At 46.3% G+C, this 17271-nt stretch overlaps 1 protein-coding gene across 3 annotated transcripts in view; it reads left to right on the top strand.

Annotated features, from left to right (window-relative positions):
* pdgfd (platelet derived growth factor d) overlaps positions 1 to 17271 on the top strand; it is a 55066-nt gene that overhangs the window by 19966 nt on the left and 17829 nt on the right. For 2 of the 3 annotated variants that reach the window (XM_042064541.1, XM_042064540.1), the window contains exons 2-3: positions 8158 to 8362; positions 10608 to 10785. In XM_042064541.1, coding sequence (XP_041920475.1) covers positions 8158 to 8362; positions 10608 to 10785 — 383 coding nt within the window. The remainder of the gene's footprint in view (positions 1 to 8157; positions 8363 to 10607; positions 10786 to 17271) is intronic. The other variant, XM_042064542.1, reaches the window with a different exon arrangement.

Here is a 17271-nt window from a genome sequence, read left to right as displayed (position 1 = left end):
TGAGTACATTCTAGATTTCTGTTCGTGGTGCCTTCTTTGTTGTTCAATGGAAATCTTTGTAGGCTACTCAAATGATCATTTTTTAAAGTTCATTGTAAAACTTCCCCTCAAAAATCTAAAATTGAATCTGTTTTCTTTGACTGTTAAAATAAAGCATGCACACACACACACACACACACACGCACGCACACACAGAGACACAGTGTAACAGGCATAGCAGCAGCCTCAGCTAGGGTGTAGGGTGTTGGCCCCCTTTGCTGGCTAGTGATTTGGATTACCTCATGCGGGGAATCACCAGCTGACATGTTTGATTCCTTAACCACCATTTGTGTCATCTACTCATCTCGTTAATCCTGGACACTAATGAGAAACAGTTCAGATTTATGTGAAGAAATGAGCTCCGGTGTCTGGTATCTGTGACTCGCACAATTCTCTTCCAAGCCAGCTGTTCTGGCATTTGGATGTACAGTAGAATGGATATATTTTACAGTACTCAGAGCAGTTGGGCCAGTTGAATTTATAGCAGCTCTCTTTCTCTCTCTCTCTCTCTCGCTCTCGCTCTCTCTCTCTGTTTGTGTGTGTGTGTGTGTGTGTGTGTGTGTGTGTGTGTGTGTGTGTGTGTTTGTGTCTGTGTCACATACTCAGAATACTTTTTAAATACAAAACAAAAGTTCCTGGACAGAGCATTGATTGCAGGGCCAACTCCACTGCATAGATGTGGAGTTTGGATTACATTTGCCCTGTGGGCGCCTTCGTCCACATTGATCTAATGGTGCACTGGAGAGGTCAGACTTCCTTTATTACCACAAGCGCTTTTGCCCCGTGGGCTAATACTTACCCCTCTGATAATTCTAAATATTGACGGCGCTGGCCAAATCCATTTAGACGTTATATGTTAAAATTTCAGCCAGTATGGATTAGCGCGCCCCTCGAAAGTTTGTCGTGGTCCAAGCGGAAGCGCGTCAGAGAGAGAGAGGAGCCGAAAGTGCACGGCAGAGTGAAAAAGCCATGTCCTGGCTTCGTGTCCCAGCGCGGTGTTGTTCTCGCTAACTGAGGCGCGTTGACCTCATTGTTATTTTAGCGGGCTGAATAAATATTAAACACCTTTGGCTGAAAGGCCACTCCGCCACCTGAACCAGACGAGGGGTCAGTGGAGAGTGTACGGGAGACGGTAATGGCGTCTGACAGCACGACTCTGCTCGTTTGTCTTACTGAGAGGCACAGAGAGGAGAGGCGAGGCAGGCTGGTTGGGCAAGGGTTTACTGGTGGGAAAAGGGAGGCATTTATTTCCATGGGCCTCCACCGTAGTGCTAATATAGGCACTCTGTGAAAATTTGACATGGAATCCCAGTTCTCATATCCCAGTCTCTCCACTTTATTCCTTCTCTCTCTAGCTCTCTCTCTTTCTCTCTCTCAATTTTTTTCTTTTCACTTACCTTCTCTTGCTCTTGTAGGTTTTTTATATTTTACATTTTTTTATTTCTCTCTTTTATCTTTCATTGGCTTTTTCTTTCTTTCTTCCTTTCTTTCTCTCTCTCTCTGGCTCTCTCTCTCTTTCTCTCTCTCTCTCTCTTGCTACCCTTATCTTTCTATGTCATACCCACCACCCCACCCCCCCTCCATCTCCAGCTCTGTGTCTGTGTCTGCGAGTAGATCCCTTCCTAAAGCACACTGACCTCACATATTCCCTCTCCCCTGAACTGGAACACATCTGCTGCGAAACAATTACTGCCTCTCTCTCCCCTTCTCCTGTCCTCTCTTCCCCTCTCCTGTCCTCTCTCCCCCTCTCCTGCCCTCTCTTCCTCTCCTCCCTGTTTTCATCCCCCGCTCTCGGTTATTTTCCCTCTTTTCCCCCCCTTGCCGCTGACAGATCATCACCGAACAAATTAATTGACGACATGAAGTGAATCTCCCTAGCGAGGCTTCGGAAGATGTTTTCACGATGGCGCTCATCTGGAGAACAAAAGGGAGAAGGAGCAGAGGAGCGGATGCTTGGGTCGAGTCCGCCCTGTTGTGCTCCAGCACCGGCAGCGGCGATTGTGGTGACGGCAGTGGTGCCCACCCTTGTCATTGATGTGGTGGGTACTGCGGCGGGCAGCTGGCCAGCACATGCAGCGCGGGCTTTGTCACTGGCCCAGGCTGCAGAGCAGGTGTGGGTGACGGCACGTTAGTTATTATGTGATTGGCTTCAGACGTCAGACGTCTTGTTATGCATGGACTGTGCTTCATTACGGATGCCAAGCGGCTCATTTATTGTGGCCTCGTTGTTTTAACTGGCCTCTCCTAGTATGAATGGGTTTAATCTAGCCACAGAGGAGGAAAATATTTTAATGAAGCCAGTATAAATTTGAAGGAAGGGTTGAGGAAATGGGTGGGTGGGGGTGGGGTGGTTGTAGATAATGAAGGACTGACAAGTATTTGGATGGAGCAGCTAATGGAAATGCTTATAAAGCTAATAGAGATGGGATTATGAAGTGGAACTGAAACTTCAGAGCACAGTGACAAGCTTTGGGGCTGTGTGTGTGTGTGTGTGTGTGTGTGTGTGTCTGTGGTTTAAGGAAATACCGCAACAGCACAGGGATCTAATCTTCACACCAGTCTCCTCCTTATGCTGTGCTGAATGAATGAATGAATGAATGAATATAGATTAGCTTTACAGAGAGACAATTGGAGACAGTCTCCTCCTTATGCTGTGCTGAATGAATGAATGAATGAATATAGATTAGCTTTACAGAGAGACAATTGGATGGCCTCGATGGATTGACAGATAAACAGGCAGATGTATTGACGGATGAGCGGATGTGTAGATGGATGCGGAGGCAGAAATGGATAGAAACGTATAGACGAATACATGGATGGATGGATGGATGGATGGATGGATGGATGGATAGATGGATGGATGGATGGACAGATGTGTGGATTGGATATGTGGTTGTCCTAGTCGGTTGGCATAAGATGAGGGTCAGATATGTTTCAGAATCGGTCTCTATGATGGAGATTCTAGCTGACCTCACAATCCTACTGCACGCCACTCTGAGCCTCTTGCATGCTCTCACACTGAGGCCCTACTCTCCAAGCTTGGTATACTCTATAGATGATGACTGGGGGGAGTGTGTGTGTCTGTGTGTGTGTCTAGGATATGGCTCAGTGGATCGGACTGGTGCAGTGCATTGTGGGTAGCCTAGCCGTGCCCCATTACTCTCACAGAGGAGGTGTCTGGTGGAGGCGGGACCGCCAACTGGCCCAGCTGATGGAGTGCCCCAGGACTGCACAGAAACACCGAGAACTCCTCTATACTGACACTATACAGACACACTATACCGACTACATATCCGTCCATACATGCATCACTCTTTCAATCTATTCTACAGTATATGTTCACACATAGTTCCATACATCTATCTATGTATCTATCTGCCCTTCCTTCTGTCTTTTCCTTTGTTATTCTTTCTGTCCTATTTGTCAGTCTGTCCATCCATCAGGTTTGTCAAAGTTGTCGCACCTGACTGGGCCGTCTGTATTTCTGTCTGTATGTTATGTATACAGTCTGTTGAGTTACATATGTATGTTATGTTTCTGCCTGTCTTCTCTCATCTCTCTCCTCTATCTCCACCTTTGGTGTAGTCAGGATTTGTTTATACCGGTACATCTGCTAGTTTGTCTCCATCTGTTTACCTTTCTGTCTCTTCATATCTCTCTCTCTCTCCGTCTCTCTCTCTCTCTCTCTCACGCTCTCTTCTGTCACTCGGAGGTTGCTTGAGGAATGGTCTGGCGGACAGACCCCTCCAAACATAGCAGCACTGAAACATCTGTGTTGTGTGGGGTGGGCTGGATGTTAACATCATCCACTCCCCTCCTCCTTTAGCCTCCAGGGGAGGTGAGGAGGGAACACGCGAAGTGAAGTGAAAAGAGAGAGAAGAGTTTCAGTCCCCCTGATACATTAGACATGTTCCCTTTTTTCTGTGGGTCCAAACATGATGCAGCATGATGTTTGGAAACGACTGTTACTTACGTTCTTGCAAAAGAACACGGGGAAGAATGACCGGAGGGCCAGTGTGGCCACAGTAGAACATGAGCTCAGCTCCGACTGACAGGACACAGCAGGGAACACAGACGGACATACACACACACACTCACACACACTCACACACTCACACACTCACACACTCACACACACACACACACACACACACACACACACACACACACATATATCTCACACATACACTCACACATCTCTCTCTCTCTCTCACACACACACACTCACACACACTCACACACACACACACACACACACACACACACACACACACACACACACATATATCTCACACATACACTCACACATCTCTCTCTCTCTCTCACACACACACACTCACACACACTCACACACACACACACACACACACACACACTCACACACACACACACACACACACACACACACACACACACACATATATCTCACACATACACTCACACATCTCTCTCTCTCTCTCACACACACACACTCACACACACTCACACACACACACACACACACACACACACACACACACACACACACACACATATATCTCACACATACACTCACACATCTCTCTCTCTCTCTCACACACACACACTCAGACATCTCACACACACACTCACACATCTATCTCTCTCTCTCTCTCTCTCTCTCTCGCTCTCTCTCACACACACACACACACTCACATCTCACACACACACTCACACACACACACACTCACATCTCACACACACACTCACACATCTATCTCTCTCTCACACACACACACACATACACACATATCTCTCACACACACACACACACACACACACATCTCACACATCTCACACACACACACTCACACATCTCTCTCTCACTCACTCACTCACTCACTCACACACACACACACACACACACACACACACACACACACACACACACACACACACACACATTTACTCACACACTCATACCCACACATATCACACACATGAAACTGTTTCCACATAAAGAACCTTTTGCTGACAGAATGAGTTCTTCTCTGCTGAAAACAGGACAATAACTCTGTGACTGCAAAGGGATCTCACACCCATTGCCAGGCTGTTTTGAGAGGTGCTTTTTATGGTGAGAATGGCTTTCCAGAGGGTTTAGCACCAGATCCATCATCTGTCATAACTCAGACTTTGGGCCGGCTCAAAAACCCCACCGCAGGTTTACACAGCCCGACCACAGCCACCCCCCACACACACACACACACTCCCACTCCCCCAAACAGCTTCTTGGCCTCGGCCGCTGTTACCGTATCTTTCACAATTAGCTCATTGCACTACAATGCCAGTGCCTGCACTAGAATAGTTGTGGTTTCCCATACTGTGGTTTCTAATGTTCCCTCCCCTCACCTCCCCTCCCCTCTCACCTCCCTGGTCAAGTCCACTTCACCCAGCCAAGGTGACCTCGTGCTCGGAATTCTCCCCTTCCTGCCAGCTCGCTCCGAGGGGAGGGACGGCGCGTTCGGTTTTTATTAGTAATTGGTGTCGCATGTCAGTCCATTATGCGAGGTGCCGAGAGAGAGAGAGAGAGAGTAAGGGAGAGAGAGAGAGAGCCCTTAAGCGGGAGTTTAATGAACCCAGGTTACACTCGACAAGCATCTGATGTGTTATGAGAGGGATTGCGGACTTTTCTCCCGAGCTGCGCCGTGCTCTGTAGATAGGGGTAAAAGTGTGGTGTGATGCATTGATCTAGTGTCTCATTAAGATTCACTTGCCTCTTTCGTCGTTGAGGGGAGCTGATGGAAGGCTTGAGTGTCATTACGTGGTGCAGATGAGGACCCTGTTTTAGCACTGATGTTCAGTTACAGTGCAGCGAGAGCGTTAGGCAGGCACTGGTGAGAGTCGATTTTGGTGCAAGACAGACGGCGTCATGTGTCAGCTTTGGTTGTTCCCTGAGGAGCCACAGGGTGTGCTAAAGTGCAGCAGGGGCCACAGTTCACCCTGGGAAGTTCTCTCTCTCTTTCCCTCACACACACTCTCTCTTGTGCCATCATCTGACCGCTTGACTGACAGCTGTCAGCAGTTGTGCTCCATGTGATGAAAGGGGAACTGTTGTTCGCCTGTGACACCGCCTGCTGCTAATCCTGGCTGACTGGCAGGTGCTTTGATGCATTCAGGGCTGTGATCGCTGCCAAACAAAGGCCCTTTGTTCATGGCACTGTTGGGTCCCATCCGATTGTTCTTGACCCTGCCTGTATCAGGTAATTAGACATAATTTAGTGACTTTATTCGGCTGTGTGCTGTGTTATGTGAAGCCTGCTTCAATTGTAATTCTGTCCCGTTGGCATGACAGAAATGGATTGCTTTGAGGCAGATTGCAGATTGTTGAAGCAGGGTCATCATTTAGAGTTTAGCCTCCGATCCCAGCCTCGGAAGAAGGAAAAAAATACTATGACACGCCTGTAATGACATTTCAGTATTAGTGTCTGCAGAACAGCCACTATATATGTAAATTTTTTTAGCTGGGCTGAAATTAGCCATTCCTCGCATCGTCGCATGTCACTTCACACTTTGTGACCCTTTTTTAAGACAGTGGTCTCTCCTTGGGACAGACATGGTCGATACAGAAACCATTGTTGCATCAGTGTTGGCAACTGGGCAGAGGTGTGTTTGAGGTGCTAAGATGGGCGATTCTGTCCAGCTGTGTGCCGCGAACACTTAAATGACCTTGCGACGCACGCACCGGCAGCCTACTTCCAGAAAAGCTCACGGCCGCCTGCCTTGCCTGCGTAGCGTAGCGCAGTTGCGATCCTCAGAGGCAGAGGGGCTTCAAAGCGCGGGGAGTTAAAAGAGATTTTTAGAGCAGGCTCTGTCTATCAGAGATCAGAGAGCCCAAACCCCAGCGTAGTGCCTGGTCACCCGGGATGGAACGTGGCAGACGGAACGCTGGCAGGGTTAAAAGGGTACATCAGGTTCCACTGGAGGTGCCAGCTCAAAGTCACCTGTACAGTGTAACATTCTCAGCTCTATTTTAAGTGTTAAAAGAATGCCTCCATGTAATGTGTATTTGTGAGTGTTTCTCCATTACCTCCCAATTGGAAAAAAATATTTAAAATGTAACCATTTCGTCCAAGCTCTCATTGTGCAGGTCTATTAATGTAGTCCAAAACCTATATGGAAGTGCCACCCGCCAGGACTAGCTCTGCATGTGCATGAACATCTGTGTGTGTATGTTTGTTTGTTAAAAGAGAGAGAGAGATGCCATGCAACCATACAAACATGCTCTTGAATCAGTTCCATATATGGATGATGTTGTGTTTGGGGGCTTGGGGAATGTAAAATAAATAGCTTGTGTAACAAACGTGTCGGCAAGCTTAGGTTCGATATTTCTCTCAATTAGGCTAAGAATAAGCATGAAACACATCACTCCGGCCTCTGACATCTACCCAGCATGCAAAGCGCCAGGCAGACTCTCAAGTGGGGGTGTGGAGCATGATGAACAAATGTTTGGCGGAAGGGCAAACAAACTCAGACACACAGGCCTTCAGAAGAAACACACACACAGCTCTGGTCAATATCACAGACACACTCCCTCAGTCGTGACTGTAAACAGCAGTGACCGGTTCAGGGCCAAACTCGTTTTCTTTGGCACCATTCACAAACTCGTACACCCCATCAAATTCCCTTTGACGTCTATGCCGTGGTAAAGCCACGCATGTTTTGGTGATTTTTATGGTCAGTCTCTACACTTGGATAATTGCTACAATCTGTAGGATTTCTTTATGTTATTTTGTTCAATCAAGCATGGAGCAAACATTCTGTGTAATATAATGTTGCTAACATATTGGAGCACGGGAGGCAGAACGATAATATGTGTGACTTAATTTTCCCTCCACTGATTGTGTTATTTGAACATTATTTAAGTGTATTCTAAATGTTTGCATACGCTTAATTTGCCTGAGCCTGCTGTCATTATGTTTGTGTTGTCCTCTTTTGTCTTTTCTCCTTTTGTTATATGTGTGTATGTTTGTGTGTGTCTGTGTGTGTGTGTGTGTGTGTGTGTCTGTATGTGTGTTTGTCTCTGTGTGTGCATATGCATGTCTTGTGTCCCACCTCCGACGAGCAAACACACTAACTTCTACAAGTTGTGACCACTAACAGACAGCAATCACCTCACAGACTTGTACCGGGCGGAGGAGAGCCTCAACGTGACAGGCAGCGGGCACCTGCACAGTCCGCGATACCCCAGTGCCTACCCCCGCAACCTGCTCCTCACCTGGAGGCTGCACTCGCCCGCAGACACACGCATCCTGCTGGAGTTCAACAGCCACTTCGGCCTGGAGGAGTCCGAGAACGACGTCTGCAAGTACGTACAAGGGGGTGGGGTGGGCGAGTTCTTGAGGTGTGTGTATGTGATTGGGGGGGGGGGGGGGTGTAGGGTTGTAGGCTGGGGCTGGAGGGGAGATGGTGCAGAATAAAGATGGATGAGATAAAGATGGATGAGGGAAATGAGAGGAATGAGGGGGTTTAAAGAGCTCTTGTGAAAAAGCAGAAGCGGACGCCATAAAAGATGTGTAAAGGGCTACAGAGAGTAATAAGAGAGGATTCCGAAGAATTCATCCAGCATTCTGTCAAATCAAGATGCCTGTTAAATGTTCCTAAAAAATCAAATAAAAACATCAGGGACTTTGTGGAGGGCAGTTCTGGGCAAATTTCCATTGGCCATCAGCATACCAAAAATTCTGGATGCATCTGAAAGCAACTTCAAAGATCAGGACCCTGAGAATAGCCTACCCTCAGTAAGCTGTTACTGAGCGCCTGAATCCGAAAACCTATTAATTAGCACTAATAAAGACTCCTTCACCAAACATTTATCTGATTACAAGAGAATGTAGGGACAAGCAGTAAGAAAATGAGACTAAAACTCAGAACTAATTAGGCCATTATCAGACCATAAAATCAAAATGTGAATTAGCAGAGTAATTCAAATTAAAAATTAAAAATAGGCTTTATTCACACATCGAATATGTGCAATGTTTATCTGCCAGATAATTTATATGGTGCAAAAGCAAGCGTGTTACTCAAGCAGTATCTGTTAGTCTTGGAGATAATGTAAAGTGGTAGAGAGAAGATAGAGAGAGACATAGAGAGGAGAGGAAAAAGGAAGAACTGATGATGAAAAGTAGAGAGAAGGGTTTGTTTGTGTCTGGCTGAATGGTACTGTCAGTTCTTTGGAGAAGAATAGTGCTGAATGCACTGAAGGGTGAGTGTGTGTGTGTGTGTGTGTGCGCGTGTGTGTTTGAGAGAGTGAGTGTTTGACAGACATAGTCTTTTAGGTGACTGTCTCAAAGATACCCAGGCAAGGTGGCTGGCATGTACAAAATATCCTTGGTGAAGATGGATTTATCTTTTTCCCAATTCTCTCTTGCTCTCTCTCTCTCTCTCTTTCTCTCTTCCTCCCTCTCTCTGTCTGTTACTTTAAGCTCTCCTCTGATGGGGTCAACCATGTGGCCTTAAAGCCTTAAATCAAACGCCTCTCTTTGTCTTGGAGCTGAAACACGAGGCGCTTCACAAGGACTAGAGAGACAGGAGGGAAAAAAATGAAAGATAGAGAGAACAGGAGAGAAAAAATGAAGAATAGAAAGAACAGATGAGGGGATGAGGGATGGATGAATGAGATGAAAGAAGCAGAGAGAGAAAGAAAGACGAATGAAAAGATAGCAGTTAAGTATGAGTGTGTGTGTGTGTGTGTGTGTGTGTGTGTGTGTGTGTGTGTGTGTGTGTGTGTGTGTGTGTGTCTAGTGTCTAGAATAAGCTTTAAAACATTATGCCCGGTCCTTGAAAACCAACTCCCTCAATGAGTCGTGCCTGAACCAGCACACACTGGTTACGCCGTTAGTGCACTATTATGTAATTATCCGTTTGTACAGCTAATTATACAAGATGGGAATCGCTCACGCTGGGCCAGGTTGCCGTGGCGCTCTCGGTGCCTTATCAGCCAACAGCCAGGCAGCCATGCCGTCTCTCCCACCGCCTCACCACGTGCCCGACACACAACCCACCGAGCTGTCCGTCACACACACACACACACACATACACACACACACACACACACAGAGGCCACCTTCTCGGTTTGGGTCTGCAGGTCTGCAGCATAGCAATAGACCGCTAGGATGGCTATCAAATCCACCCGATATTCAAAGTAGATATGCCTAGAAGAGATCTGAGGAATTATTATTATTATTATAAAGGTTATTATTAATCTATCTATAATGTTTTTGCACTATGTGGAGCATTATATTTGGCTAGTGTGTTTTGACCTATACCTGATGTTGTAGATATGTTGCCTGTAATCAGTGATAGATGAGCACCAGTTACATATACGACTGTATGTGTGGAGAAGTGAGCTTAGTATAAAGATTTGATTTGTGTGACTGGTGAATTTGCTGGATGGTTTCGTCTACCAAGAGCCTATTGTGTAGGCGTTGCTTTTGGAAGGGCGACACAATGTCAATTAGGGAAACCGAGTGGACTGACGATCTTGGTCATCTGACGTCTGAGACTGTGTCTGACATCTGTCTGTCTCCCCCTGTCTGCCTGCGCTCTCTTAGGTATGACTATGTGGAGGTGGAGGACATCTCGGAGACCAGCACCATCATCTGGGGCCGCTGGTGCGGGACCAAGGCCCCTGCCCACATCACCTCCAAGACCAACATCATCAAGGTCACCTTCAAGTCTGACAACTACTTTGTGGCCAAGCCCGGCTTCAAGCTCCATTACTCTCTCCTGGTGAGTGGCCGTCAGACATATACACACACACACATACACACACGCACACACATACACACACACACACAAATCACTCATCTGGGCAAGTCTAAGGCAGGAAATTACATTATGAAATGTCTTTATGGGTTCAGGCTGCTGCTACTTCTGCTGTGATGGCAGTGGCATCGTAGATGTACACTGTAATTGTGAATATGGATGTCCATGCTGAACTTAAGATGAGCACAAATCGCCCACTCGAGAGCACGCAAGTGCGGTGCTTTAAGGCTGTGGTGTTCTGGGAAATGGAGTTCCACAGGACTTGAAGTAATCTGTCCTGGTAATGGGCATGAGGTCCATCAACTTTTGCAGAAGCAGTGGTGCACAGACAATTTTTTTGGCAAGAGGGCCCAGTTGAAGACCAGTTAGAATGAGCACCTGGTACACAGTGACTGTGACGAGTTTGGTATAAAACACCTCGCAAACACCACACTGATCACATGATGTGCGACATATGATATCACTACCCCAATCACATAAGCCAGAGGATAAACACTCAAATAAACAAGTACTGTAGATGATGAGTTTTTGTTTGTGTGTGTGTGAGACAGAGAGAGAGAAAGAGAGAGAAACAGAGGTGTTACAGTAAAGTGGGTCACACAGATAATCACTTTGTGTGTGTGTGTGTGTGTGTGTGTGTGTGTGTGTGTGTGTGTGTGTGTGTGTGTGTGTGTGTGTGTGTGTGTGTGTGTGTGTGTGTGTGCGTGCATGTGCGAGTGTCTGTATTAGAGTGAGAGTGTGTGTATTAGAGTGAGAGTGTGTGTGTTAGTTTGAGAGTGTGTGTGTCATGTGGCCCATGACGTGACATGACAGGAGTGTGCCACTGTTGCTTCACCTCATCTCATCTCTGCTGAATCCCAGTCCTCCCAGCTGACTCGATCCCAAACTATGGCCCTGAGTCACTCCCCTCCCCTCCCCTCTCCTCTCCCTAACAAGGGACATTTAGCCTTGTAAAAACAAGCTCATTACATTCCTTTAAGAGGACGCTGTGGGCGCAGGACGCGTAATGGTCTTTGGGAGGGACCGAGCGTCTTTTTGGTCGTGTGGACGGGGACATAATGGACATCTGCTCAGCAGAAGGGGCCAATGTGGCGATGGCAGGCACTGATTGGGAACGAGGAAGCCCGGGCGCTGTCAAAGCCAGCCTAAGAGGCTTTCATGTGCCGCTGAGCCGTCGCGTTTGGGTTTTAAGTGCCCGGGAAAGATTTAGATGGGAAGATGTTCCCATGGTTTCAGGCCCATAATCATCCCCTAGTGTGCTCTTCTCTCTTCCTCCTCTATCTCTCTCTCTCTCTCTCTCTCTCTCTCTCTCTCTCTCTTGGCTCTTTCTCTCTCTCTTTCTCTCTCTCTCTATGTCTTGTCACACATCCTTTTTCACACACTCTCTTTTCTCTGTGTCTCTCTTCTTTATCTCCTCACTAAGCGCTTGACTTTGCTTTCAAAACAAATTACACACAGACACTCAGCCTCTCGGCTCACACCCACCAGCCCACTCACTCACTCACACGCTCACTTTTTTCTCCTTTAACACTTTTGTCCTCTCACATCTCTCCATCTCACATTGTATGAGACTCTTTCCCCTCCCTCTCTCTCCTCCACTCTCTCTCCCTCTCTCTCCTCCACTCTCTCTCCCTCTCTCTCCTCCACTCTCTCCTCCACTCTCTCTCCCCTCTCTCTCCCTCTCTCTCTTCCACTCTCTCTCCTCCACTCTCTCTTCCACTCTCTCCCTCTCTCTCCTCCACTATCTCTCCCTCTCTCTCCTCCACTCTCTCCACTCTCTCTCCCTCTCTCTCCTCCACTCTCTCTCCCTCTCTCTCCTCCACTCTCTCTCCTCCTCTCTCTCCTCCACTCTCTCTCCTCCACTCTCTCCTCCACTCTCTCCCTCTCTCTCGCTCATTAGTTCCATTGTTCTTCCAACCTCCTCCAGCGTTTACCTCTTTATCCCCAAAACGTCACTGCATCCATCTCTCTCTTCATCTCATCTCTATACAGAAGTGCTCTTGTTCTCTTTCTCTTGCACTCTCTTCTCTTACTCTGTGACTTTATGCTTCTGTCACTCATCACCCCCCCCCCCCTCCCCCCTCCACACACACACACACACACACTGTTCCCCTGCCATTGCCGTGAGTGTGCGTCTTGCATATATGGATGTGTTCCTGTTCTCCTGATGTCTAGGTAGGGAAGAAGTTCTTTGAGTGACAGTCTTTAAACTGAGAACAGACCTCCAGATTTTAAGCCCGATTTTGAAAGGATAGACAATGTCTGTCGATGACAATCATGACATGACAAAAGCCTGTTGCCAGCTTTATGGGTGTAACCTACTTCGTCTTCACCTGTTCTCTTGGTTAGAGAATCCTTTCTGAGTGTGGATCAGTTATTCCCCAGCAGGCTGAGGAGCCCAGACCAGTCGGTACCTGTCCTCAGATCAGCTGCCTCCAGTGATTCAGCTCTGGTCCTCCCTCTGAGCTCAGCTTCACACTCATCACATCCATCTCCTGGAGTTCCACCACTCCGTGACCTCTCTGTCTCTCTCTCTCTCTCTCTCTCTCTCTCTCTCCCTCAATTTCCCTCACGGGACCAAACGAGTATAAATATACTCTCTCTCTCTCTCTCTCTCTCTCTCTCTCTCTCTCTCTCTCTCTCTCTCTCTCCCTCAATTTCCCTCACGGGATCAAACGAGTATATATATACTCTCTCTCAATTCAATTAAATTCAAATGTGCTTTATTGGCATGACTCAGAAAATAGTGTTGCCAAAGCAGTAACATGACAATACAAACATATACAATATTTGTTTTAAGGGGGGTCAAAGAAAGGAAACTTATCTAAACTAAAAGAAAGAAAACTTATGTTTAAAAAAAAATAGTAACTAAATCCATGTTTAAAGAAAACTTAAACATGTATTCTTAAATCTAAATCTAAAGGAAACTTATACAATAGTCTATATAAAACTATTTATAGTTTACAAAAACTATATACTGTATGCACTTTTTCTATGTGAAGTTTTCTCTTAAAATGTGGCAGGACTGTAAATATTGGTATGCTAAGTGGGCACATTTATCTATTTCTCCCAGGAGGAATTGTAGTTTTTGTTCATTGGTGGCAGTCTCTCTCTCCCAGCTTAGGAAGTGGGAACACTGCAGCTGTCTAGCTGCCTGTCTGTCTGTCTGTCTGTCTGTCTGACACGTTGGCCGGTGTTCCACTGTCCTCTCAACACTCAAGTCCTGCCTTCAGCTCTGACAGATTGTGTAACCTCCTCCTTACCACATATTTGACGTAACGCCTTTCCTAAGTGGATGTGCAAGTGAAAAGCTGAGGTGGGGTGGGCAGTGTTCCCAGCAACCGCACATCATTTTTAATGGTGGCAGTTAGATCATCTCTTAGGCAAGATCAAACTGTTTCCAACCTGCTTCCAACCAGGCTTGCCTTAGGTATGGGAGTATTAGCATCCTGTTGCACTGGAACAATGGAAGAGGGTGGAGATGGAGAAGAGAGGTTAGAAGATGGAAATAAAAGAACAGAAGAGAAGTGAGGGGAAGAGAGAGAGGGAGGGAGGGAGGGAGTGAGGAAGGATGGGGGGAGAGAGGAGGAGAGCAGCAGGTGTCTGATTCCTATCACCATGACAGCTGCTCAGCCACTGTGGAACAGCACCGTTGGGGAGATAAGACTTGCACAATGGGAGAGGTGTGGAGGAAACTACAACCCCCATAACGCACTAGGGCCATTTTATCACTTCAACACTCTTCCTGTCTTTCTGTTTGTGCCCTACTGCACTGCCTCTTTCTTCTTTCCTCCCTTGTTCTCCTCTCTCTCTCCCTCCCTCCCCCTCTCCATCACCTCTCTCCATCACCTGGCTGCAGGTTGACCTAAGCACTGCATAACATAGTGGGTTTTCGTGCCGCTGGGGCTTCCAGTGCCCCCCCCCCCAGTTTATGAGAAGGTGAAGGACCAGCGGAGAACATGCTCCCGGGCGCAATCACACATCCCATTCATTACACCATTACTGTGGGCCACAAATCACACACATTAACCCACAAGTGGCCCTAAAGTCTTATAGCTCAGCCCATAGAACATGATATTGCAGGGAACACACCTTACATTATCGTGTGTGTGTGTGTGTGTGTGTGTGTGTGTTCATGAATGCCTAAGTAGTTAACTAGGAGTGAGGCTAGGAGTGACAATCCTTATAGGTTTAACCTGCTTTCCCCCCACATGGCGAATAATACACTCGTGTGTGAGGGAGGTTTAAGCCCTCTGGGTGAAGAGAGATGAGAAGTTATTAGTCATACCTGACAGAGTCCTCTTAATCCCGAGGAGGTGAGTGGCTAACCCCCCAGCTGTGTGTGTGTGTGTGTGTGTGTGTGTGTGTGTGTGTGTGTATGTGTGTTTAGCACAGGCTTTAGTATTTGTTTACATCTTTTGTTTCTCCTGTGTTGACTTGCTAGCGGAGAGCAGTTTGGTGGGAAACAGGTGTCTGGAGTAGTTGTAGATCAGATGAAAGAGTGTGGTTCCAAAATGCTATATCCTCCATTTTAATGAAGGAAATATTTGTTTTACATTTTGTTTTCCAAATCATTTCAGTAGAATTGTAATTGGGTATTGTTGTATAATAAATAATAAAATAAAATATATATATATATATACTCAATAAAAACAACACATCTGCAATTGTATTGATATTACCTGAAATACACAATTAAATAACATTACTTTTTAGTGGAGATAATGGAGATATTGGGCCCTATTTTGGTGATCTAAAACGCATGGTCACTGGCGAATAGCTTACCGGTAAATACATTTAGGGGTGTGTCCAGTCCACGTTCAGGGTGGTTTTGTTATCAAACGTCAGGCGCTTGGTGCAAAAAGGCAGGTCTTATGTTTCTTAATCAGTCATGGGTGTGTTTTGGGCGTAACATCCTTTAAACCAATGAAAATGACATCTGCCATTCCCTTTAACAGCAAGCAAACTGCTTGTACGCAAGACCGTATGGAACAGGTATTCCACTAAACCATCCTACCACCTATAGTATAGAGTATAGCCTAGAGTATAGCCTACACGCTTCTGCACTCGTCTATTATTTGAACTCATAGGCAAAGTGAAACTAACTTCACCGTGGTGCCATAGTCAACGACAAAACAGTTATAGACAGTTAATTACTTTCACTATTGACTGACAATGGGTTACCATTGAAAACATAGCCTGAAAAAAGCAACACTTACCCCAATAATGTTCGAATGACTGAATAAAAAACCTAAGGACATTTATCCTGAAGAGGAGTTGCTGCTTACATCTCGTGACCGTGCGTCTTCAGCTGTGCTTGATATGCACCTTTCGCTATAGACCAGATTTTTCTTGGTCAATGGCGTAATGCTTTTTAGATGGTGTAAGATAGCGATTTTTAGATAATGCACCAGACCACACCTTAGGTTGTTAATTGTCACACCCCTGGGCGCATTGTGTAATAAAAGAGAAGCACATGGCGAAACATTTCAGTGTAAGATAGGAATAAGCTTTGCGTCGTGATAAGAATATGCTTTTGTGCTGCGTTTCTGATCACCAGAATAGGGCTGTAGCGTTTTGGAACCAAACTCTTCATATGATGGAGAAACTGACTACTACAAACTGTGTGTGTGCGTGTGTCTGATTAATTGGAAATGTGATATGCAACTTGACCTGGTATTCCAGAGAGCTCAGCGCAACAAGCACAGCAATTCACTTGGAAGTATGATGTTTTTTTTACTTTTACTTGAAATTCTAGGGCAGGGGTCTTTAACACCCGGCCCGCGGGCCAAATCCGGCCCGCGTCCTGCCCAATTCCGGCCCGCGACGTATGACAAAATAATAATGTAATCCTGCCCTTGAGGCTATTAATTGCGACAAACAACGATACTGATTAAAATAGACGATAGATCCAGGTACGGTGACAAATCTCATGTATAGGCCTACTCTGCTCCACTATGTGCAAGACATCCATAGCTTGATTCAAACCCAAAATCGCTGCGCAGAGTTTTCAGGAAATACTTGTATTACACGCGAGAAACACAAAGACGTGCATATGAAATGATGCGGAAGCGATGCAGGCCATAGTGTTGCAGAAATTGAAGCAGAAATTAAGCAGAAATAGGCCTACACCAAATGTTGGTTCACGTGCGATGAAGTCTTAGGTAAGCTATGTTATTCACCTATTCTAATTCTGAAGGAGAATATCCTTTTGGAGATTATGATCGATCGTCTATGACAGTGATAGTCACGGTGCGTCTGTGAATGGAGGTGCGTGTATACAACGGTGTCCACTAAGCATACCATGCTTGTTTCGACCCTCTCTGCCCAACATAGCTTGGAGGTTGCAGTGGTAATCGTGATGATAGTGTCCGTAATGGATGTGGTACAGACAGCAGGGCTAGTAGAAATAGGGCTCTAAAGAACTACAAAGTCAACCGCAATATGATG

The sequence above is a fragment of the Alosa sapidissima genome, chromosome 15, assembly GCF_018492685.1.
Source record: "Alosa sapidissima isolate fAloSap1 chromosome 15, fAloSap1.pri, whole genome shotgun sequence".
Classification (NCBI taxonomy): Eukaryota; Metazoa; Chordata; class Actinopteri; order Clupeiformes; family Clupeidae; genus Alosa; species Alosa sapidissima.
The sequence above is the reverse complement of the archived record's forward strand: the minus strand, read 5'-3'. Positions and strand labels throughout refer to the sequence as shown.